The 25,875-nt window shown below is 52.0% G+C and overlaps 1 protein-coding gene across 1 annotated transcript in view; it reads right to left on the bottom strand.

The window, feature by feature from the left end:
• Positions 1-25,875, bottom strand: part of UBAP2L (ubiquitin associated protein 2 like) — a 775,602-nt gene that overhangs the window by 506,170 nt on the left and 243,557 nt on the right. The window contains exons 19-20 of the mRNA XM_078668896.1: positions 24,437-24,525; positions 23,590-23,643 (exon numbers count right to left, since the gene is read on the bottom strand). Of these exons, the coding sequence (XP_078525022.1) occupies positions 23,590-23,643; positions 24,437-24,525 (143 nt within the window). The remainder of the gene's footprint in view (positions 1-23,589; positions 23,644-24,436; positions 24,526-25,875) is intronic.

Below are 25,875 nucleotides of genomic sequence, written 5' to 3'. Positions count from 1 at the left end.
AAATAAACAATGTATTTATTAGAATCACAACAACCCTGTACTCTTTATGAGGACAGGGTGCTAAGCACACAACAAAACTCTTATGAAAATACTTAAGTTAGCACGTTATACACAAATGCCCGAGGGGCACGAAAAACCATATACTTTAAAAGTGGAATGCGAAATTACTAGCAGGTAAGTACAGTACTAATAGGCTTTGGAATCGCTAGGACTTGACTATAGAATCGTTAGATTACTTCTAGGAGGCCTAGGGGACTCGGGTGCAGAGTGTGCACTCTCACGCGGGATGCGGGACAAAGTCTATGGAGGCTAGATTTCACAAAGTTAGTGTTCACGGGCGAACCCGACCTGGTAGGGAGAAAACGACAGTGGATCCTGACCCTTGGATAGTGAGGCTATGCTGGGGCACCGAAATGCCGAAGTTACCTAGCCCAGGGGCTGCAGCTGCATAGGTCTGAAAAGACGTCGGGAATCCTCGTGCCGGCCCAGGAGCCTGGAAGAAGGAAGTTGCTGGCAGGCGACCAGTGAAGAAAAGTTCGATGGATCCAAGCCTGGATCAAGGATGAAGGAAACCTGAAAGCAGAGGGGACCAAGTTCTTGAATCACTAGCCAGTGATTTAGTGGGCACCAGGATGGCACCGGGCGAAGTCACCGCAGTCAGGTGAGTGGGCGCTGCTGGGCTCTGCAGTCTCTCGGACCAGGAGGCGTTGTCGGCGACCAGGATGGAGGTGCGAGCTGTCCCACGAAGGTTCTTGCTGTCGACGTCGCTGGACCCAGGATTGGGCAACAAGTCTTGGCAAATGCAAGGCCCACGCGGTGGACCTAAAATGGCGTCTTAGCCGGACCAGGAGGGTCCAGGTTACTTCTCCGATGGAGGGAAGCAAGGGCCAGTCTGGAGCAACCAGACCAGCAGCAGTGTTGTCGTCGGGCGTCGTTCGGAAGGCCACAAGCCAGCGGGCTAGTAGCCAAACAACGCGGTGAGCAGCAAAAAGCAGAAGGGCCCCACGCCGATCGTGGAGATGCTGGGGGGCTGCTCTTCGGTGTTGGAGCTGCTCAGGGTGGGGGCTTCTCGGACCCCAAAGCACTCACCAGGAAATTACTCGGTGGGCTTGCTGTGCAGAAGTCGTGCAGTCTTGGCGATGGCCGGTCCCTCGAGGTCTCGTCGCACCCACGGTTCTCAGCTGTGCTGTAGAGGTGGGTAGAGGTCAGAGGTGCCAGGGAAGCCGGGTCTCGTCGAGCTGGGCAGTCGGATTCCGGAGGAAGGACGTGCAGCAGACCGCAGTGTTCTTGGATGGTGCCTGCGGATGCAGGGTGACTACTCCTTAGCCACAAGGGAGAATCTTGAGGAAGAAATCGTGAAGTCCTTTCGTGGAAAGTGGTATCTTGATTCCAAAGATGATCTGATTTGGAAGGGGGCCAGTCTCTACCTTTATCTTGGAAAAGGGGGCTGGCACGCGACTAAGTCCTGCCCTAGGGGTGGGACCAGGAGGGGGGTGGTTACACCCACTTCCTTGGCGGGCTTTTCCCCAGCACAGGGTCTGGAGTGTCCCTGGAACTGGTTTAAGCCAGCCTATGCACAGTGAGCACCGGGGTGCCACGTGCAGTCACCTTCCTCTGAAGCCCTGCCTACCTACAATACACAAAACCCTGTCTGGGACGGTGCTGGCACCGCCCCTGGCAGGAAACCCTTTGTCCTTATCTCCTGCTCTGGGAGGACTCCCAGCAGCAGGAGGGCAGACTTGTGTCTCGGTGGCAGCATCCATTTTGTGGATGCTAAGGCTCTGTCTGACTTTAACCGGGGTTAGGGGTTACATACATGTCGTGTCCCTCTAGAAGGGTGGAATGCTAACCCCGTCGCCAGAATTGGCGAGGGGTTAGTATTCCAATTCGTATGACACCTTACTCGACATGTTTTGATAAAGCGATACCAGAGTTGGCATATAACCGCGAGGATTATAATGCACTTAAGAGTATATGGTATGCGATATCATGGAAACGGCTAAGGGATGGATCCCGAAAGCCGCAGACAGGCTCAGCTCATGCCAGAGCACCATCTCACACGATTCCAAGCACTCTGCCTTCAGGATTGTTAAGGCCTGCCATAGGAGTGACTGATAGGAGATCTGTGTGTCCATTTAGGGTTAGATATAGGTATACTATATCTAAAGCAAAGGGTGAGTACACCACCTTGCCCCAGCTGTCGTGCAGCCAGTTGTGTCAGATTTGGATGGCCAGCCAGGGGTGGCATAATACATGCTGCAGCCCCTGGTAGGCCCTGGGTACACCTATGCCCTGGGTACCTAAGGTACACTGTACAGGGACTGATAAGGTGACTCAGTATCCAATTTAGATATGTACCTAAGGTACATGGAATCCATTTTACAGAGAGAGCAGTAGGCCTGGGGTCCTGGATAGCAGGGCCCCAGGTCAACTAAGTCAGAAAACCAGCAAAACACCAGGCAAAAAGTTGGGGGCAACCATAGTCGGGGATCTACCTTCCTACAGTTCCGCAAGCTGCCAACGGGCTCAGCTCATGCCAGAGCACCATCTCACATAATTCCAAGCACTCTGCCTTCAGGATTGATAAGGCCTTCCATAGGAGTGACTGATAGGAATATATGTGTCCATTTTAGGTTTAGATATAGGTATGGAATATGCTACTTACCAGTATGCATCTGTTCTTGGCATAGAGGGCTGCAGAGTGGTACATTTATGAATAGATCGCCATCTGGTGTTGGGCTCGGATGATTGCACTTTGTTTTTCTTCTGGAGAAGTCTTTGTCGTCATAGATGACTCCTCCTCTCGGTGTTAGTGCGCATGGGCATCGGCTCCATCCTTAGATTGTTTTGCCATAGTAGGGTTTGATGGAGTAGTGTAGTATAGTACATAAAGATATGTCCATGTAAGTGTATCTAAATAAGATAATGTTGGGACAGACACAGGTTTCCGGGGAGGCTGGGAGGGCATGTACCAATCTGCAGCCCTCTATGCCAAGAACAGATGCATACTGGTAAGTAGCATATTCCGTTCGAGGCATATGGGCTGCAGATGGTACATTTATGAATAGATTGTAAAGCAGTTACCTCCCTAGCGGAGGTCACCAGTGTCTGTCGCAACTGTTTGAAATAAAGTTTTTAATACAGCTTGGCCCACTCTGGTTTGATGTGCAGCCTGTACATCAACACAGTAGTGTTTTGTGAATGTATGTGGTGTAGACCAAGTTGCTGCTCTACATATGTCATCTAGGGGAATGTTCCCTAAGAATGCCATAGATGCTCCTAGTTTTCGTGTAGAATGAGCTCTAGGAGGAACAGTTAATGTTCTCTTTGCTTTAATGTAACATATTTGTATACATCTTACAATCCATCTAGCGATGCCTGCTTTAGAGATAGGATTGCCCTTATGTGTTGGGGAAAAAGCTACAAATAGTTGTTTAGTTTTCCTGAAGTTTTGTGTTCTTTCTATGTAGTACAAAATGGCTCTTGATATCTAGTGTATGTAGAGCCCTTTCTGCCACCGTCTGTGGCTTTGGAAAGAAGACTGGTAATTCCACTGGCTGATTGATGTGGAATGCTGAAATTACTTTAGGCAAGAACTTTGGGTTTGTTCTAAGAACCACTTTATTCTGGTGTGTGAGAAGTTGCTGGCAGGCGACCAGTGAAGAAAAGTTCGATGGATCCAAGCCTGGATCAAGGAGGAAGAAAACCTGAAAGCAGAGGGGACCAAGTTCTTGAATCACTAGCCAGTGATTAAGTGGGCACCAGGATGGCACCGGGCGAAGTCACCGCAGTCAGGTGAGTGGGCGCTGCTGGGCTCTGCAGTCTCTCGGACCAGGAGGCGTTGTCGGCGACCAGGATGGAGGTGCGAGCTGTCCCACGAAGGTTCTTGCTGTCGACGTCGCTGGACCCAGGATTGGGCAACAAGTCTTGGCAAATGCAAGGCCCACGCGGTGGACCTAAAATGGCGTCTTGAGTGGACCAGGAGGGTCCAGGGTACTTCTCCGATGGAGGGAAGCAAGGGCCAGTCTGGAGCAACCAGACCAGCAGCAGAAATGTCGTCGGGCGTCGTCAGGAAGGCCACAAGCCAGCGGGCTAGTAGCCAAACAACGCGGTGAGCAGCAAAAAGCAGAAGGGCCCCACGCAGATCGTGGAGATGCTGGGGGGCTGCTCTTCGGTGCTGGAGCTGCTCAGGGTGGGGGCTTCTCGGACCCCAAAGCACTCACCAGGAATTCACTCGGCGGGCTTGCTGGAAAGAAGTCGTGCAGTCTTGAAGATGGCCGGTCCCTCGAGGTCTCGTCACACCCACGAATCTCAGCGTGACTGATGATGCAGGTAGAGGTCAGAGGTGCCAGGGAAGCCGGTTCTCGTCGAGCTGGGCAGTCTTGATCCGGAGGAGAGACTTGCAGCAGACCGCAGTGTTCTTAAGATGGTGCCTGCGGATGCAGGGTGACTACTCCTTAGTCACAAGGGAGAAATCTTAGGAAGAAGTCTTGAGTTCCTTTCGTGGAAAGTAGTTTCAGGATTCAAAGATGATCTGATTTGGAAGGGGGCCAGTCTCTACCTTTATCCTGTAAAAGGGGGCTGGCACGCGACTAGGTCCTGCCCTATGGGTGGGACCAGGAGGGGGGTGGTTACACCCACTTCCTTGGCGGGCTTTTCCCCAGGCCAGGGGCTGGAGTGCCCCTGGAACTGGTTCCAGCCGGCCTATGCACAGTGAGCACCGGGGTGCCACTTGCAGTCACCTTCCTCTAAAGCCCTGCCTACCTACAATACACAAAACCCTGTCTGGGACGGTGCTGGCACCGCCCCTGGCAGGAAACCCTTTGTCCTTATCTCCTGCTCTGGGAGGACTCCCAGCAGCAGGAGGGCAGACTTGTGTCTCGATGGCAGCATCCATTTTGTGGATGCTAAGGCTCTGTCTGACTTTTAACCGGGTTATAGGTTACAGGCATGTCGTGTCCCTCTAGAAGGGTGGAATGCTAACCCCGTCGCCAGAATTGGCGAGGGGTTAGTATTCCAATTCGTATGACACCTTACTCGACATGTTTTGATAAAGCGATACCAGAGTTGGCACATAACCGCGAGGATTATAATGCACTTAAGAGTATATGGTATGCGATATCATGGAAACGGCTAAGGGATGGATCCCGAAAGCCGCAGACAGGCTCAGCTCATGCTAGAGCACCATCTCACACGATTCCAAGCACTCTGCCTTCAGGATTGTTAAGGCCTGCTATAGGAGTGACTGATAGGAGATCTGTGTGTCCATTTTTAGGGTTAGATATAGGTATACTATATCTAAAGCAAAGGGTGAGTACGCCACCTTGCCCCAGCTGTCGTGCAGCCAGTTGTGTCAGTTTTAGTTAGTCAATCCAGGGGTGGCATAATACATGCTTCAGCCCCTGGGAGACTTCTGGGTGCACCTCAGCCCTGGGTACAGGGACTTGGAGAGGGCCCAGTGCCAATTCAGTACCTGAGTACAATTTGGATAGAGAGAACAGCTAGGCTGTGGGTCTGATTAGCAGGCCCACAGCCAGGGAAAGTCGTAAACCAGTGCAGCAAAAAGCAAAAATCTGGGTGATCATAGGATTGCAGACCCTACTCTCCTACATGGTGTAACTGTAGGAATGGTTCTTGTATTGTCAATGCCTGTAATTCACTTACTCTCCTGAGTGAGGTAATGGCTATAAGGAAAGCCACCTTCCATGTAAGGAATTGTATTTCGCACCTATGCATAGGTTCGAAGGGTGGCCCCATTAGTCTGGTGAGTACTACGTTGAGGTTCCAGACTGGGGAAGGTGGTAATCTTGGTGGAATGACTCTTTGAAGGCCTTCCATGAATGCCTTTATCGCTGGTACTCTGAACAGTGATATGTGTTGCCTGTTTTGTAGGTACGCTGCTATAGCTGCTAGATGTACTCTGATAGATGTATACGCTAGATTACATTGCTGTAAGTGTAATAAGTAGCAAATAATCTCCTTTGTTGATATGTCCAGAGGGTTGATATTGTTATTAGTACAGTGTATAGCAAACCTCTTCCACTTAGCTGCATAACATGCTCTGGTGGTTGCACGTCTCGCTTGTTTAATTATCTCCATGCAATTTGGGGGTAGATGGAAGTACCCAAATTCTAGGATTTCAGGAGCCAGATCGCTAAGTTCAATTGAGTTGGATCTGGGTGCATTATTTCTCCATGGTTCTGTGTAAGATGCATGGGTAGAATTCGTAACTTTTGATGTGGCACTTGTGAGAGTTGCAGGAGCGTGGTGAACCACGGCTGTCTTGCCCACGTGGGTGCTACTAGTATCATGGTCATTGAATGTTGTTGCAGCTTCCTGACCACTAATGGAATTAGTGGGAGAGGGGGAAAAGCGTATGCAAATTTGTTGGACCAATTTATCCATAACGCATTGCCCTGCGACAGGTGATGTGGATACCTGGACGCGAAGCTTTGGCATTTTGCGTTCTGATGAGTGGCAAAGAGGTCTATCTCTGGTTGTCCCCATCTTTGGAAGAATGGCTGCAGTATTAGGTGGTGCAGTTCCCATTCGTGTATTTGTTCCGACTGTCTGCTTAGGATGTCTGCTATCTGGTTTTGGACTCCTGGTAGGTGTTCGGCTAACAGATAGATGTTTTGAGGAATGGCCCATCTCCAAATTTCCTGTGCTAGTCTGGATAGTTGGAGAGAGTGCGTCCCCCCCTGTTTTTGAATATAATACATTGCTGTAATGTTGTCTGTTCTGATCAGGACTGCTTTGTTGGTAACATGTATCTGGAAGGCTTTCAATGCTAGAAACACTGCTAGTAGTTCTAGATGATTGATGGTCAGTGTTCTTTCCTGCACACTCCACCTTCCTTGTACTGTGTATTTGTCCATATGTGCTCCCCATCCGGTGAGCGATGCGTCTGCTGTTATTGTCACCTGTGGAATTGGTTCTAGGAACGACCGCCCCTTGGTAATGTTTGTTATGTTCCACCACTTCAGAGAGCGGTGTGTGCGGTCGTCTACCAACACCAGATCTGTATTCTGCCCTTGAGCCTGATTCCACTGTGTCGCTAAGCATTCTTGTAGCGGACGCATTTGTAGTTTGGCATATGGTATTAGCAGTATGCAGAATGACATCATCCCTAATAGCTGCATGAACACTCTTGCTGTTAGTGAGTGTTGTGGCTGAAATCTTTGAATGATTGTAAGCATTGTTTGGATCCTGACTGGGTTGGGGTACACTTTGGCTTTTTCTGTGTCTATAGTAGCCCCCAGATATTGTTGAACCTTGTTTGGTTGTAGGTGTGACTTTGTGTAGTTCACCGTGAACCCTAGCTGGTGTAGTAGCTGAATTGTCTTTTGTGTGTTTTGAAGACATTCCTCTTGTGACCTGGCCTTTATTAGCCAGTCGTCCAAGTATGGGAAGACATGAATTTGTTGTCTTCTTAGGTGAGCTGCTACCACTGCCAGGCATTTTGTGAACACTCTTGGTGCCGTTGTGACACCAAACGGAAGGACTTTGAACTGATAATGTTGTCCTTCTACCACAAACCTGAGGTATTTCCTGTGGGCTTTGTGAATAGGGATATGAAAGTAAGCGTCTTTTAGATCCAGTGTAGAAAGAAAGTCCCCTTTCTTCAGTAAAGGAAGTACTTGTTGGAGCGTGACCATGTGGAAATGTTCCGAATTTATGTATGCGTTGAGAGGTCTTAGGTCCAGTATTGGCCTTAGAGACTCGTCCTTTTTGGGAATTAGGAAGTATAGGGAGTATACTCCTGTTCCTTGTTGGTGCTGTGGAACCTTCTCTATGGCATGCTTTTCTAGCAGTGATAGTACTTCTTGTTTTAACAGTGTCAGGTGATCTTGTTTCATTGGACGCTGTTTGGGGGGGATGTTTGGTGGGGTAGCTGTGAGTTCTAGGCAATAACCATGTTGGATAATGAATATGCTACTTACCAGTATGCATCTGTTCTTGGCATGTAGGGCTGCTAACATTCATATCTTAGCATTAGATCGCCGCCTAGTGTTGGGCTCGGATGATTGCACATTGTTGTCCTGGAAGAGTCTTCGAAGTATCCTGAGATAGGTGGCTCCTCCCCTGGACTACAGTGCGCATGGGCATCGGCTCCATCCCCAGATTGTTTTTCGCCATTGTGGCAGGAGATGGAGTGAAAGTGTAAAGGATGTCCATGCTAACGAATAAATACAATAGTATATCTGCAGCTGCGACAGGCACCGGGGAGGAGGGCGGGCGATATGAATGTTAGCAGCCCTACATGCCAAGAACAGATGCATACTGGTAAGTAGCATATTCAGTTCGAGGCATGTGGGCTGCTAAATTCATATCTTAGCATAGAATACATAGCAGTCCCTCCATCAGCGGCGGTTGCCCGTGCCAGCTGCAGAAACCTGAAAAAGTGTCTTGAGAACAGCCTGTCCTACAGCTGCTTGCTGCTTGGAATGCACATCAACACAGTAGTGTTTTGTGAAGGTATGTGGTGTGACCCACGTGGCTGCTCTGCAAATATCCTCTAAAGGAATGTTCCCTAGGAAAGCCATGGATGCCCCCAGTTTGCGTGTGGAGTGCGCTCTGGGGGGTATTGTTAAAGTGCGCTTGGCTTTTTGATAACATATCTGGATGCACTTAACAATCCACCTGGCTATCCCTGCTTTGGAAATTGGGTTGCCTTTGTGTTGTTGTGCGAAGGCAACAAAGAGTTGTTTTGTCTTTCTAAAGGGTTGTGTTCTGTCTATGTAGTACATCAACGCCCTCCGTACATCTAAGGTATGGAGCATTCTTTCCGCCACCGTTTGCGGGTTTTGAAAGAATGCTGGTAAGTCAATGGTTTGGTTAAGATGAAACTGTGACACCACCTTAGGAAGGAATTTAGGGTTAGTGCGTAGCACTACCCTATTTGGGTGAATTTGAATGAACGGCTCTTGTATGGTGAGCGCTTGCAGCTCACTGACACGCCTCAGAGACGAACAAGTTACTTACCTTCGGTAACGATATATCTGTAAGAAACAGTAGTTAGTATTAGATTCCTTACCTTAGAATATCCCCAGGCGTCAGTCTGGATCCGGAAACTTTTGCGTAGCAGTACCCCTGCGCGTCGGTAGGCGTCGTCTGCAGGCGTCCCCTGCGGCTCCGCGTCGTCGGCGTCGTGCGCCGTGATGACGTCGCTGGAGTATATAGACGCCGCCTCCGCGCGCTGACGTCAGTTCTTTGCACACAGCTTTTCCGCGCCAGAACACGCAGAGCCATGTGAGAACCAACACTGGTGCCATTTGAAACTAGGGCCCTGAAAGGGATGTCCCTAACCCTAGGTATCAGTTCGCAGAACGGGGAGGATGGGCGGGGCGGTAAGGAATCTAATACTAACTACTGTTTCTTACAGATATATCGTTACCGAAGGTAAGTAACTTGTTCATCTGAAAGAAACAGGTTAGTATTAGATTCCTTACCTTAGAATAGATACCCCAGCAATACCAACCCCGGTGGTGGGTCTGCGAACCAATACAACCTACACCAGAAAGTCCTGGAGGACCGAACGGCCAAAGAAGCCATCCCTCCGGACTTGACTGTCCAGGCAGTAGTGCCTCGCAAAGGTGTGCAGCGAGGCCCACGTGGCCGCCTGGCAAATGTCCTGCAAAGGGACTCCCCGGCCCAGGGCAGTAGAAGCCGCCGTGGCCCGAGTGGAATGGGCCCTCAGCCCAACAGGAGGCTCCTTCCGAGCCAAAGAGTAGCATGCTTTGATGCACAGGACGACCCACCGAGAGATGGTCCGTTTCTGTACCGCCCTTCCCTTCTTCTCACCCACGTAGCCAACAAACAGTTGGTCATCCACCCGGAACTGGCGTGTGCGATCCATATAGAATGAAAGCGCACGTTTTGGGTCCAGACGATGGAGCCGCTCTTCATCCTTTGAAGGATGCGGAGGCGGGAAGAAGGAGGGCAAGGTGATGGACTGCCCAATGTGAAAAGCAGAGACTACCTTGGGCAGGAAAGAAGGTCTGGTCCGAAGAACCACCTTATCAGGATGAACAGACAAGAAAGGAGGTTGAACAGAAAGAGCCTGGAGCTCACTCACTCTCCTGGCAGAGGTGATGGCTACCAGGAAGGCCGTCTTTAAGGTGAGAAGACGGAGAGGACAGGAATGAAGGGGCTCAAAGGGAGCGCACATCAGGAAAGTCAAAACCAGGTTCAAGTCCCACTGAGGCATCACGAACGGAGCTGGAGGATACATGTGCGTGATGCCCTTTAAGAATCTTAACACAATAGGGGACTTGAACAAAGATGGCTGATCAGGTAGCCTCAAGAAGGCGGAAAGGGCAGAAAGATAGCCCTTGATAGTGCCCAGAGCAGAGCCCTGCTGGGCAAGGGAAAGGAGGAAGAGGAGAACCTCAGATAGAGGGGCAGAAAGGGGATCCACAGCCTTTGCTGTGCACCATGCCACAAATCTGTTCCACCGGCAGGCGTATACCGACTTTGTGGAGGGACGCCTGGCTGCCAGAATGACATCACAGACTTCAGGAGGCAAGTCAAATGGCCTCAACTGTCGCCGCTCAATCTCCACGCATGGAGGTGGAGACTGGACAGGTTCGGGTGGAGGACCGTCCCCTGCTGCTGCGACAGAAGGTCCTCCTGAAGGGGCAGGCGGATCGAGGGACCGACTGTCATGCTGAGTAGCTCGGGATACCAGTACCTTCGAGCCCAGTCCGGAGCCACAAGGATAACTTGGGCCCGGTCGCGCCTGATCTTCTTCAGCACTCTGGGCAGAAGTGGTATAGGCGGAAAGGCGTACAACAGACCGCAACTCCACTCGCGCCGAAAGGCGTCGCCGAGCGAGTGCCGTCTTGGAAACTCCAACGCGCAGAACTGATGACATTGCGCGTTCTCTTCTGTGGCGAATAGATCTAACCAAGGCTCTCCCCATTGCTGAAAGAGGCCTCTCGCCACATCCGAGTTCAGACGCCATTCGTGATCCACCGAGCACCGACGGCTGAGTTCGTCCGCCCTGGCGTTCAGAGAACCTGCCAGGTGTTGAACCGTCAGAGTCACGCCCTGACGTTCCAGCCATTGCCAGAGGCGCAGAGCCTCTTGGCAAAGGGTCCACGACCCCACACCGCCCTGTTTGTTGCAGTACCACATGGCGGTGGTGTTGTCCGTGAACACCTGCACTACACTCCCGTTGACAAAGGGGAGGAATGCCTTCAGTGCCAGGCGAATCGCCCGCAGCTCCAACATGTTGATATGGAGCCGGGACTCCGCCGGAGACCAGAGGCCTCTGATCTCCGCCTCTCCCAAGTGGCCACCCCAGCCTTGGAGGGACGCGTCCGTCACAACCACGTGCTCCGGCTGGGGAAGGGAGAGGGATCTGCCCCTGACCCAATCGCGGTCTGTAAGCCACCACTGCAACTGTCTCGCAGTGCCCTCCGAGATCAGGACATGGTCGGATAGGTTGCCCTGATGCTGGGCCCACTGAAACTTCAGGTCCCACTGCAGAGCCCGCATCCGCCATCTGGCGTGATGCACCAGAAGGATGCAGGAGGCCATCAGCCCCAGAAGCCGCAGCGTCAACCTGACCGAAACCCGGGATAACGGCTGAAAGATGGGAATCAGAGCCTGAATATCCCGGACCCGCCGTTCCGGGGGATAAACCCGAAACTGCGCCGAGTCGAGAACCGCTCCGATGAAAAGGAGCTTTTGAGAGGGACACAGGTGTGATTTCGGCACATTGATGGAAAACCCCAACTCGTGCAGGAGGTCTGCCGTCATCTGAAGGTGGTGGACGACTGTCTGGGGCGAGCCCGCCTTCAACAGCCAGTCGTCGAGGTAGGGGAAGACTGAAACCCCTAACCGGCGCAGATGAGCTGCGACCACCGCCATCACTTTCGTGAACACCCGTGGGGCGCTGGTAAGGCCGAATGGGAGCACGATAAACTGAAAATGCTCGTGGCCTACCGTGAACCGCAGGTAACGCCGGTGGGCCGGCAGGACGGGGATGTGAAAGTACGCATCCTGCAAGTCCAACGCTACCATCCAGTCTTGCGGGTCTAGAGCAGCCAAGACCTGAGCCAAAGTCAACATCTTGAACTTCTCCTTCCGGAGGAAGCCGTTGACGTTCCGTAGATCCAAGATAGGACGCAGGCCTCCCTTGTCCTTCTTGGGTACCAGAAAGTAGTGGGAGTAGCAACCACACCCTACTTCTGGCCCAGGAACGCGCTCGATGGCCCCCTTGGCCAAGAGGGCCGTAACTTCCTCCTGCAGAAGTGTCAAGTGGTCCCCCGACACACGGTGGTTCTGCGGTGGCATGGCTGGAGGAGTGGACTCGAAGGGGAGGGCATAGCCCCTTCGGACAAGCTGCAGCACCCACCTGTCCGATGTTATCGCGCGCCAGCGGGAGTGGTGATGGCGAACCCTGCCACCCACTGGCGTCACGTGAGCCCGAAAGCTCGGACTAGGAAGGCTTGGATGCCGCAGCGGAGGGAGGCGTGGACTGACCACGACGCTGGCCTCTACCGCCACCACGGCGGAAACCACGGGCGCCACCGCGCTGGGGAGCGCTCTGCGCCGCGTGGCTGGCAGCACGTGTGGGACCTCCTCTCCCTTGGCCACGAAAGGGCCGAAACGAACCCGTCTGCTGGCGCTGGGTCTGGGTCGAGAGACCCAAGGACTTGGCCGTGACCCTGGAGTCCTTGAAGCGCTCCAGCGCGTGGTCCGCTTTGTCACCAAATAGGCGACTGCCATCAAATGGCATGTCCATAAGCGTATTTTGGACGTCTGGTGAGAAGTTGGCAGATCTCAGCCAGGCATGGCGACGAATCGCCACCGTAGTGGACATGGCCCGTCCCAGTGAGTCCGTGGTGTCCAGACCACAACGGATCGAGTACCGCGCCGCATCCCGGCCTTCAACAAAGGCCCGGGTGAGCTTGTCCCGCACTTCCTGGGGGCATTGCGGCAAACACTCCTCGACCGTATCCCACAGGGAGTGGGTGTAGCGGCCCAAGAGGCACGCGGTGTTACAAGACCGCAGCCCAGCACTCAAAGAGGAAAACACTTTCTTTCCGAATTGGTCGTACCTCTTTGATTCCCGGTCGGGCGGAGCCGACGGAAATGCGGACTGCGAAGTGGAGGCCTGGATCACCAGACTCTCCGGGGAGGGATGGGTGGACAGGAAGGCAGGGTCGTCCGCGCAGGGACGGTGACGCCTGGCAACGTTCCGGTCAACCGGCGCACCAGAGGCGGGCCTGGACCAGGTGCCCAGAAGGACATCCGTCAGGGCCTCATTAAACGGCAGCAGAGGCTCCTGGGGGCATGACTGCGGTTTAAAAACTTCCGTCAGGATATTCGGTTTGACCTTCGCGACGGGGAGCTCAAGGTGTAAGGCCTTGGCAGCCCTCATCAGGACCACCGAATAGGCAGCACCCGCCTCGGACGCCACAGGGGACGGAGAGACAAACCCAGGGTTGGGCGACTCGTCCAGGCCACTGGCATCACCCAGATCACCTACCCAGTCCACATCGTACTGGCAGGCACGGGATAGAGGGTCCTCAGACCCCTCCCAACCCTCTCCATACTCCTCCTCGTCATACCCATATTCTGGGTCGACGATATAGACATCGGGGTCAACGGGCCCCATCGGCGTCGGGTCCGGCGTCGGCCGACGCCGGTCCGGCTCCGAGTCCGGAGTCGGGGAGGAAAGGGGGGTGGCGCCGCGCGGCGTCGGTGCCGGGGACCCGACGCCGGCCGGAGCCGACGGCGGAGTCGCTGCACCACGCGGGGGCGGTACCATGGGCTGGCCCACAGGAACCGACGCCGGAGAGGCCGGGAGACCAGCCGGCGACGAACCAGAGGGAACCAGCGGCGCCGGGGCCGGAGCCACCGGCGGCGCCGGGGCAGGAGCACCCGAACCGCTCGGGCCCCCAGACGGGACCGACGGGCCCGCAGGCGCCGAAGGCCCCGCCGGAGAAGACCTCGCCCTCATAGCAATGAGGAAGGCCTCGATCTCCTCACGCGACGCGCCTTCCCCAGGGACCGACAGGTGTGGGGTAGACGGCGTCGGCGACCCATGCGGGACCGCGGGGGTGGGGTCACCCGAGCCCCCGGCCGCAGCACGCGGGCGTCGGGGGGAGTCGGGGGTGCGATGGCGACGCCCCGACTTCTTGTGCTTACCTGACGAGCCGGAGGAATGGTGGCGACTCCCGGAGCGCCCATGGCGGCTCCGCGACCGCTCCCTCGACCGCTCCCTCGACCTCCGACCGGACCGGGACCGCTCTCGACGCGGGGCCGACAACCGGAGTTCGAGAAGCTTGCGGGACCGCTCCCGCCTAGCTTTTCCAGTCAAGGCCCGACAGTCGACGCAGGACTCCACGTCGTGGTCCGCGCCCAGACACCGGAGGCAGAGTCGATGGTGGTCGGTGACCGACATCATGCGGTCGCACTCGTCACAACTCTTGAAACCGGGCATCCTACCGGCACCGTAAAGATCAATCAGTTAACAAAAAACTTGGTCAAAAGACCGGAGTACTGCTCTTCGGATCTGCGCTAACTGGCGCGGAAAAAAGAAGAACTGACGTCAGCGCGCGGAGGCGGCGTCTATATACTCCAGCGACGTCATCACGGCGCACGACGCCGACGACGCGGAGCCGCAGGGGACGCCTGCAGACGACGCCTACCGACGCGCAGGGGTACTGCTACGCAAAAGTTTCCGGATCCAGACTGACGCCTGGGGATATTCTAAGGTAAGGAATCTAATACTAACCTGTTTCTTTCAGATGTAATAGCTATCAGAAAGGCCACTTTCCACGTAAGGAATTGGAGCTCACACGAGTGCAGTGGCTCAAATGGTGGCCCCATCAGTCTGGTGAGAACGACGTTGAGGTTCCACACCGGAGCTGGTGGTGTTCTTGGGGGAATGACTCTCTTCAGACCTTCAAGGAAGGCTTTAATGGCGGGCACTCTGAAGACAGAGGTGCTGCCTGTTCTGAAGATAAGCCGCTATGGCTGAGAGATGTATCCTAATGGAAGTGTACGCCAGATTGCACTTGTAGAGATGTAACAGATAGCAGATGATGTTGGGAATAGATGCATCTAGTGGGTTGATGTCATTGGACGTACAGTAGATGACAAAACGCTTCCACTTAGCAGCATAGCATGCTCTAGTAGTTGGTTTCCTCGCCTCCTTGATGATACTCATGCATTCTGGAGGTAGGTTAAGGTATCCAAACTCTAGGACTTCAGGAGCCAGATCGCCAGGTTGAGCTGTCGTGGATCTGGATGCTGAATGTCTCCATGGTTCTGCGTCAAAAGACTGGGCGTGAGGCGCAGTCTTTGATGCGGCACCACTGAGAGTTCGAGGAACGTGGTGTACCAAGCTTGTCGTGCCCACGTTGGAGCAACCAGGACGAGAGTCATGGAGTGCTGCCTTAGCTTTCTTGCGACCAGCGGTATTAGAGGGGCTGGCGGAAAAGCGTATGCAAATTTGCCTGACCAGTTCATCCATATCGCATTCCCCTGCGACTGTGGGTGAGGGAACCTGGCGGCAAAGAGTCGGCATTTTGCGTTCTCCTTTGTTGCGAACAGGTCTATCTCCGGATGACCCCACTGCTGGAAGAACGGGTGGAGAACAGAAGGGTGTATCTCCCACTCGTGCATCTGATGGCTGTATCTGCTGAGCAGATCCGCCATCTGATTGTCCTTGCCCGGGAGGTGTTCTGCCATGAGGAAAATGTTCCTCTGAATGGCCCACTTCCACATGCTCTGAGCCAGATGAGACAGCTGTGGCGAGTGGGTGCCCCCCTGTTTCTGAATGTAGTACATCGCGGTCATGTTGTCCGTCCGGACTAGCACGACCTTGTTGCTCAGATGTACAATGAAGGACTTGAGCGCCATGAAGATTGCCATCAGTTCCAGATAGTTGATGTGCATCTTCTGTTGCTGCGTCGTCCATAGTCCCTGCACTGTGTAAGTGAGCACATGTGCTCCCCAGCCCTGGAGAGATGCGTCCGTCGTCAGGACAATCTGCGGCACGGGCTCGTGGAACAGTCGGCCCTTGCAAAGGTTGTGTGGAGTCCACCAATGCAGAGAGTCGTATGCCCGACTGGTAACCAACACTAGGTCTGTCAATTGCCCACGAGCCTGTGTCCACTGATTCGCTAAGCACTCCTGGAGCGGGCGCATATGTAACCGTGCGTGAGGGACTATGAAGATGCAGGAGGCCATCATGCCAATCAACTGCATGAACACTCTCGCTGGCAGGGAGTGTCTTGGTCGGAATCGTTGGATCAGTGACTGAATGCTGTCGATTCTGACTTGGTTCGGCTGAGCCATGGCTGTCAGGGTGTTGATCGTAGCACCCAGGAACTGCCGGACATGTGCCGGCTGAAGATGCGATTTTGGGTAATTTAGGGAGAAACCCAGATCGTGAAGAAGGTGAATTGTAGTCGACATGTCTGCGGCGCACTGTTGCTCTGACTTGGCTTGTACGAGCCAGTCGTCTAGGTAGGGGTAGACATGGATATTCTGCCTCCTGAGGTGCGCCGCCACTGTCGCTAGACACTTGGTGAACACCCTCGGGGCCGTAGTGACTCCGAAGGGTAGGACTTTGAATTGGTAGTGCCTGCCTTGAATAGTGAACCTGAGGTATTTCCTGTGTGACGGGTGTAGTGGAATGTGGAAATAAGCATCCTTGAGATCTAAGGTCGCTAAGAAGTCTCCCTGGTTTAGCAAGGGAAGAATCTGCTGTAGTGTAAGCATATGGAAATGCTCTGACAGTATGTACAGGTTGAGGGGACGTAGATCGAGAATGGGCCTGAGAGAACCGTCCTTCTTTGGAATAAGGAAGTACAGGGAATATACCCCTGTGCCTTCCTCCCCCACCGGCACGAGCTCGATTGCGCCTTTTTGCAGCATCGCCACCACTTCCTGCTGCAATAAGTGCAAGTGCTCTGCGGACATAGGCCTTTGCCTCGGTGGGATGTTGGGTGGAGTGGATTTCAGCTCTAGGCAATAACCATACTGGATTAGTTGTCGCACCCACCTGTCTGTGGTGATGTTTCTCCAGACGGGCAGGAACTGCTGCAGTCTCCCCCCGACAGGTGTTATGTGGTCGGGGGGCAGTGACAGAAAGTCACTGTTTGCTTGGAGTAGAGGCGCGGGAGCTGTTGTTTCCTCTGCCGCGACCTCTGTTGCTGTTATTCCTATAACCTCCCTTGTTCTGTTTAGTGAACGAGGATTGCGCCCCACCTTTGGAGAACTGGGATTGTTGACCCATCTGTCCTCTGGTGACTCCACGTGCACCTGAGCGACGAAAATTGCTGCCACGAAACTGTTGGGACTGCAGGGCCCCCATAGACTTAGCAGTTTCCGTGTCCTTCTTTATTTTCTCTAGGGTGGTGTCAACATCCGGACCAAACAGACTATCAGGATTGACTGGCTGATTCAGAATTGTTGTTTGAATATCCTGCTTAAACCCTGAGATGCGTAGCCAGGCTTGTCTTCTCAGCATAACGCTAGTGTTGATAGCCCTAGCAGCTGTGTCCGCAGCGTCAAGTGCACACTTGATGGCTGCGTTTGATATTAGCTTTCCTTCCTCAATAAGCATTTTGGTGCCTTCTTGGAACTGTGGGGGCAGGTGTTGTATAACCTGTTCTAGGGTGTCGTAGTGCGCCCTATCATAACGCGCCAGGAGCGCCTGTGTATTTGCGATGCGCCAAAAGTTTGCCGCCTGTGCAGCCACTCTTTTGCCTCCTGCCTCAAGCACTTTGGACTCCTTATCCGGGGGAGGAGCTTCACCCGTTGTCTGGGAGTTGGCACGTTTCCTGGCATTGGCAACCACAAGAGAGTCCAGTGGCAATTGTCCCCGGATGTAGACGGGGTCCGCAGGCGCAGGCCTGTACTTCTTTTCAATGCGAGGGTTGACCACTCTCGCCCTTGTAGGCTCCTTAAAAATGTCCCCAGCATGTTTGAGAACACCTTTCAGCATAGGAAGTGTCTTTACTGTCCTTTCAGATATGGCAAAGGTGTCAAAAAGGAAGTCTTCTTCAACCGGGTCGGCATGCATGTCCACATCATGATTGGCTGCCGCCCGTTCAATTAGTGCATGAAATCCAGCTGAGTCCTCAGTCGGGGATGCACGTGCATTAAAGGTCTGCGGGTCTTGGCCCACACCTTGGGTGTTCTGGTCACCAGTGTCGTCGTAAGAATCTGGTTGTACATCAGGTTCATCGATAGGGAAATTGTACTGTTCATCCTCATCATATTCCTCACCCACAGAGTGTTCTGGGGAGGGAGTAGGGCTCCGTCTTGGAGGAGGCTGAATCGGTTCCGTGAGGCCTGAGGCGTCAAGGGGCACCCTCTTCTTTTTCAACGGGATGACGTAGGGGTCCACCGGCTCCGAAGTGATCTTCCGTTTATAGAGTGTCAGCTTGCCGGTGGCAGCATCGATGAAATGCTCTGAATCGTCTTCCGATTCGAGTACACGACGTGGAAGAGGGTCAGGCAGCGAGGAACCCTGTTTCGGAGCCGATTTCGTCGAAAACGCTTTCGGCGCCTCCTTAGGTGGCAAGAGAAAAAGGAGTTTCCCAGAAGGCTTAGCCGGAGCGTCCTTTTGCGGCTGCGGTGATGGCATCGGAGCCGATGGAGCAAAGGCTTTCTCCCTGATTCTCTGCAGTGACTCCGCAATGGGGGACGGTACACTGCCAGTGGGTTTCGTCGCCGACAAGGATGCTTTGAGCGGTCCCTCGGATCCGACGTCCTCGCGGGCCTTGTGCGTTTTGGGCGCGGAAACCGTCTTCGGCACCTCCGAATCTTGAGGCCGGGGCGCAGACTTCTTGGGCGTAGCCTCTTTGGAGCCGACCTTGGCGGGCTTGGACGGCGCCGGAGCCGCTGATCCGTGCCGACCATCTTTCTTGGGGGCCCCTTCCTCGGGCGTCGGTTTCGATTTCGGAGCATCGGAATCGACAGACTTCCTCGGCTTCTGCGGACCGGAGGTCGACGGAGCCGACGGGGTGACGGGCACCGACTTCTTCACAGGCACGGCAGCCATCTTAGGGACACTCGAGTCCTTTGGTTTCAGTTTCGATTTCGGGTCGGCCATTTTAGGTGTTGACGACCCAGACGGTTTCAGTTTCGGTTTCGAAACAGCGTGCCCAGCAAGTGAGTCCGTAGCCGGGCCCGAAGGCGGGGCTGTGGCTTGCGGCAACGGGTCCTGGGTAAGGCCGACAGGCGATCCCGTGTCCCGGTCGGTATCCTCGTAACCTTCGGGGCAGAGCTCGTCCGCAGAGCTATCCGCCGCGGCCCCATAAATCTCATCGTCGTCTCCTACCTCTTCGACGTATTCGAGGACCTGACCCGCGACTCCGTCGTCGTCTCCCGGATCCGCCTCGACCTCCGTCTGTGATGGGGAGATTTGTAGAAGGTGACCCTGGACCTCTTCTTCCGGGTCGCCGAAGATGTTCTCCGGATCTGGGGCCGCTTGCCTAGCTTCCAAGCGCACCGCGCGCCGAAGCTTGAGAGTTTTCTTGGAGCGGAACTGTGCACAGGCCTTGCACTTGCCGTCGTCGTGGTCCGGTGAAAGGCACTTGTTACACACGGGGTGTAGATCGATGTGTGGGTACTTGGACCCACAGAGCGGGCAGTACTTAAACGGGCTCCGCTCCATGTCCGTAAAGGCTTGCTGTCGTGTCGCGATGAGAAGGCCTCAAAGTTTAGAAAGCGAAGAAAACTCCGCTTATTCCGGCTTCAAGAGACGGAAGACTCGAGACCGAGCGCAGACAATACCGACGCAAGAAAATCGAGGCCTTTTGGCCGGTAAAAGATAGTGTTACTTGGTTCCGACAGTAAGACGTCGAGACCACATCCGAACCCAATGGCGGAAAAAAACAATCTGGGGATGGAGCCGATGCCCATGCGCACTGTAGTCCAGGGGAGGAGCCACCTATCTCAGGATACTTCGAAGACTCTTCCAGGACAACAATGTGCAATCATCCGAGCCCAACACTAGGCGGCGATCTAATGCTAAGATATGAATTTAGCAGCCCACATGCCTCGAACTTTGTCTTACCCACCTGTCTGATGTGATGTTCTCCCGGACAGGTAGGAACTGTGATAGGCGTCCCCCGACCGGTGTTATATGGTCTGGGGGGAGCTGTATGAAGTCACTGTTTTGGGGTTGGAGAGTTGCGGTTGTTGTTGTTTCCGCGACCTCTACCCTTGTTGTTGTTACCCCTGTATCCACCTCTAGAATTACCTCTGGGTGATGTAGGTGTAAAAGAGGTTTGCTGCTGGCTTGTACCTGTATTTTTGGATCCTCCTCTATAGGTGGATCTACGAAAGGAACCTCTTTGTGTCGGCTGTTGCAATGCTCCCATTGATTTAGCCGTTTCGGTATCCTTCATCTTTTCTAGGGCCTCATCTGTCCCTGTGCCGAAAAGTGTTTTCCCATCAAAAGGTTGGTTCAGTAACGATGTTTGTACCTCTTGTTTGAACCCTGATACTCTGAGCCATGCATGTCTCCTTAACATGATGCTTGTGTTTGTAGACCTTGCTGCAGTTTCTGCCGCGTCTAGGGCGCACTTTATTGAAGTGTTAGTAATTAACTTCTTTCTTGTATGAGTTGATCTGCCCTCTTCTGATGTTCTTTAGGGAGATGTGTGATGAGTTTTTCTAACTCATCATAATGCGCTCTGTCATACCTTGCAAGTAGTGCTTGCGTATTAGCTATGCGCCAACTGTTTGCCGCTTGAGATGCTACTCTCTTGCCAGAGGCATCTATTAGTTTAGACTCTTTGTCAGGAGGTGGAGCTTCTCCTGTAGATAAAGAGTTTGCTCTCTTACGAGCGTTTGTGACCACTAGTGAGTCTAGAGGAATTTGCCCTTTAATGTATATTGGGTCTTTTGGAGCTGCCCTATATTTTTTATCGATTCTTGGGTTCAATACCCTAGCCCTCACTGGGTCTTTGAATATCTCTGCTGTATGACTGAGAAGGCCCTTAAGCATTGGTAGTGTTCCTGATGTTCTTTGTGCAGTAGGTAGTGTTTCTAATAAGAAGTCCTGTATTTGAGGTTCTGCATGTAGTTCTACCTTATGATATGTTGCTGCTCTATTAATGAGTTGTGCAAACCCAGTATTGTCATCAGGAGGTGAAGGTTTTGAGGGATACAATTCAGGGTCGGTATCATTATCTGACCCTACATTATACTCTTCCCATGGGTCTGCCTCCTCTGGGATTGTGTCTTCATCATCCCCAGGATGTTCCCCCTCCCCTGTGTCACTCTACATCTGTTGTAGGTGTAGATGGTCGTGTGGGAGGAATATTTGGCCTATTGTGAGGAAGAGGAGAAGATGGTGTGTGTCTAGGTTTGGGAGAAGAGGGAGGAGTTGTATTCGTCCCCATTGTTCTCTTCTTCGGATGAGTCTTGTCGTCCGAATGTTCATTCTTCCTCTTTTTAGGTAGTTCTGTGACTACCTTGCCAGTCTTTGGGTCAATAAACAGAGTCTTTTGTTTAGGATCAGTCCCGTGTTCCTGTGTCGGTACCGCAGTTTTCGGGTCCGAAAGGTGTTTTTTCTTTTGAATGTCCATTTGTATTTTCGGTGCCGAAATTTTATTCGGATCAGATTTCTTCGGTATCGAAGATGTCCCCGGTGTCGAGGGTGTTTGACGCCGAAGCGTGCTTCGGTGTCGACATGGACTGCTTCGACTTCGAGCTTTCCTTGACTTGGAGCTTCGGTGTCGATGTGGTCCGTTTATCGGAGCCGGAACCACTATGATGGGAGACCGAGTGTTTCGGTTTCTGTTTCGTTGCCGGGCTCGAAGGCGGGGCGTTGGAAACTTTTTTCGGTTTTCTGACCGGGCTCGAAGGCAGGGTCGATACCGTGGGGGGTCTGTTTTTTGGTAAAGGGACGTCGTCACTCACGGTTTGTTGGACGTCGATTTCCTCGACGTCAGACTCGTCCGCTTCAGACCCCGCCTCGTCGGCCTCTTCTTCCTCCTCTTCTGGGTGCTGGTCCTCGAACAGCTCCGGGATTGCTTGTGACTGCATTCTCGATACCTCGTGTCTTCGGGCTCGACGGTTTCTAATCGTCGACTTTGAAGAGAACGCTGCACAGGCCTCACAGTCCCTGGATTCGTGTTCAGGGGACAAGCAGAGGTTGCACACCTCGTGTAGGTCCTTGTGTGGGAACTTAGCACCACACGTTGGACATTTTTTGAATGGAGTCCTTTCCATGGACCCCGGGCTGGACTACGTCGAGTTTCTCGTAGTCGTCGTCCTTCGAACCGCGTCGGTATGGAGTAAAGTCGCGTTCGATAACGATACCGTCGATTTGGAAAGGAATACGCGCCGGTTATAACCTTCTTTGTTGAAGTCGGTCCGGAGCGCTTCGATCCTCATCCGAACCCGATGGCGGAAAAAAACAATCTAAGGATGGAGCCGATGCCCATGCGCACTAACACCGAGAGGAGGAGTCATCTATGACGACAAAGACTTCTCCAGAAGAAAAACAAAGTGCAATCATCCGAGCCCAACACCAGATGGCGATCTATTCATAAATGTACCATCTGCAGCCCATATGCCTCGAACACTATATCTACAGCAAAGGGTGATTACACCACCTTGCCCCAGCTGTCGTGCAGCCAGTTGTGTCAGATTTAGATGGCCAGCCAGGGGTGGCATAATACATGCTTCAGCCCCTGGTAGGCCCTGGGTACACCTATGCCCTGGATACCTAAGGTATACTGTACAGGGACTGATAAGGTGGCCCAGTACCAATTGGTAAATGCACCTAAGGTACATGGTTGTAATTTTAACAGAGAGAGCAGGAAGCCTGGGGTCCTGAATAGCAGGTTCCCAGGCCAACTAAGTCAAAAACCAGCAAAACACCAGGCAAAAAAATTGGGGTAACCATAGTCAGATATCCACCTTCCTACAGGCAGCACTGCACTTACTGCCCAGGAATGGACCTGGGTACTGTAGGTGTACAGGGCTCATGCACCTGTACCCTTACCACTGGCATAGGGCACCCAGATAGAGGGGTGACTGATTTATGCCAGGGCAGTGTTTTGTGGGCTTGGCACACAGGGATGTGTGTCATGTCTACTTTTGTTCTGCACCGAGACACGCAGCCTGCAAAGGCAGTGTGTGTGTGTCAGGGCACAGGGCCTGGGTACCTATGGTATCTTTTACCAGCGGCTGACATGTGGCCAGAGATGCCAATTGGGTTAAGGCTTCAATGCAGGTTTTAGGGACGGAACACAAGCCCTGAGTACCTGACAGGCAGGAGCCCAGGGAACACTCAGTCAAAGCACATCAGCAATTCAGCAACAAGTGGGGGCATACCATGCAAGAAAGAGGGCAGTTTCTCACAGGAATGAAGATCTGGTGCCTCTTTACTGCCAAATCTGAACAAATTAGCTTCCCTATAATGAAATTTGGGCTTTCAAATGGACATAAAAAGTAAATCACTGGTCTAGTACAAAATAAAACAAAAGTTCAGTCAGTGGGAAATTACAAGAAGATCTACAGCTATTAAACCTTTACTAATTCACTCGTCTCAGGTTCCAACCTGCCCTCGCACCATTGATATTCACATACACTCACCAAAGGAAATCTTGTCTGGAGCATTTGCAGATCCTCATAGCCATAGACCTGTGGCTGAGAAAGGAAGATAAGAACATTTGAAAATATAATTAAGTGCACTAAACCTACCAGAACACTGAAGAAAGTAATTGTGCAGACTGATGAAAATCCAGGTTTATGAATCAGTTAAGAAAAAAAACCTGCACATATTTAGAACTAGCCCAATTGATCACCATTCGTTTATCATTCCAATTACCCACAAGGTATGAGCACATTCCAAAGCATGCAAACTATTTTTCAAGCCTCCCACAAGTTTCCACTATTTCACTTAATTTACTGGTCTCGTTCTCCTTTTCTTGCACAAATTAAAGGCACATTTTCACTAGAGTAATAGAAGTAGATTCTCATACAGGTCATTTAGCATATCCTAGGACCACACTTGAAAACCAGAAAGTGATGCAGGTTACCTTTCCCCACTTTATAGTGTACCCTGGATTACATACACACTCTAGCCTTAGTTTCTCCACTCTGACAATGTTCTACTTTAACAAAACAGGACCTAGCACAGGTATAGAATATACTCTAGCAACACCGCCAAACTGCATACAGATACAATATAAAGTTTCATAATGGATGTAAAGACCAGTAGTAAACAATTTGCAAATTCATAAACTGTTGGAGGCATGAGCAGCAACCCAGGCAGGCAAAGGCTGTCTGATTGCATCTAGAATAAGTTCCCATTTATTTTGCACGCTCTGTCCCCCCCCCCCCTTCATAGCAATGGAACTAGCTGTTAAGGGTCTACTGGCATGCTAAAGTCTCAATCTATACCTCAGTGATCACAAAGGGTTCAGTCAGAAAGACTCACCGGATAGGGGTGAAGGAGACCAGGTGCCATGATGTATGGGTTTGGAAGAAGCGGTGGTACTCCGGGAGGAAGGTTGGGGGGTGCTTTGCCTAAAATAAAACAGGAAAAAATGATCATGCGGTGGAATCGATCAAACAACCAAGGTAATTCTTAAACCTGAAGGAAACCTTAATCCCTCATACGAGAAATATTCTCTTCAACACCATTTATCTTCTTAGCGAGGCACTCACAACAGTCTGAGATCCAGATGTTTGTATGTATATATTTGCCAGAAAGCACATCAAATATCTACATATACATACGAAAAAATAAACAACAAAAGGTGATACACAAAACAATCATGTACATATAAGTATTCACATACACAATCAGTGTCATCTGTCTCCCAAACAGAATCCTTTTTGCCCAAATTTCTTAAGAGGCTACGATAAGGAATATGCTACTTACCAGTATGCATCTGTTCTTGGCATGTAGGGCTGCTGATATTCATATCTGTGCATAGATCGCCGCCTAGTGTTGGGTCCGGATAATTTGACATTGTTGTCCTGGAAGAGTCTTAGAAGTATCACGAGATAGGTGGCTCCTCCCTCGGACCACAGTGCGCATGGGCATCCTCTCCATCCTCAGATTGTTTTTCGCCATTGTGGCAGAGATGGAGTATAGTACAGTAAGATGTCCATGCAAAGAGTGAATGTTACAGCTGCGACAGGCACCGGGGAAGTGGGTGGGCGATATGAATATCAGCAGCACTACATGCCAAGAACAGATGAATACTGGTAAGTAGCATATTCCGTTTGAGGCATGTGGGCTGCTGAATTCATATCTGTGCATAGAATGTATAGCAGTATCTCCCTTAGCGGTGGCTACCTGTGTCAGCTGCAGCAGTCAGGAAAAGAGTTTTGAGAACAGCATGCCCTACAGCAGCTTGCTGTTTTGAGTGTACATCCACACAGTAGTGTTTTGTAAATGTATGTGTGGTGGACCATGTGGCTGCTCTACAAATTTCGTGTAAAGGAATATTTCCTAGGAAAGCCATAGATGCTCCTAGCTTGCGTGTTGAATGCGCCCTAGGGGGAACTGTTAAGGTGCGTTTTGCCTTCAAATAACATATTTGGATGCACTTAACTATCCATCTGGCTATACCTGATTTTGAAATAGGATTACCTTTGTGTTGTGGAGAGAAGGCAACAAACAATTGTTTTGTCTTCCGAAATTTTTTAGTTCTGTCTATGTAATATAGCAGAGCTCTTTTGACGTCTAGGGTATGCAAGGCCCTTTCAGCTACTGTTTGTGGGTTCTAAAAGAACGCTAGCAGTTCTATTGTTTGATTTATATGGAAATGAGATACCACCTTTGGCATGAATTTAGGGTTTGTTCTAAGAACTACTCTATTTGCATGTACTTGAATGAATGGCTCTTGAATAGTTAGGGCTTGCAGC

The sequence above is a fragment of the Lissotriton helveticus genome, chromosome 12 (assembly GCF_964261635.1).
Source record: "Lissotriton helveticus chromosome 12, aLisHel1.1, whole genome shotgun sequence".
In the NCBI taxonomy this organism is placed as follows: Eukaryota; Metazoa; Chordata; class Amphibia; order Caudata; family Salamandridae; genus Lissotriton; species Lissotriton helveticus.
The sequence above is the reverse complement of the archived record's forward strand: the minus strand, read 5'-3'. Positions and strand labels throughout refer to the sequence as shown.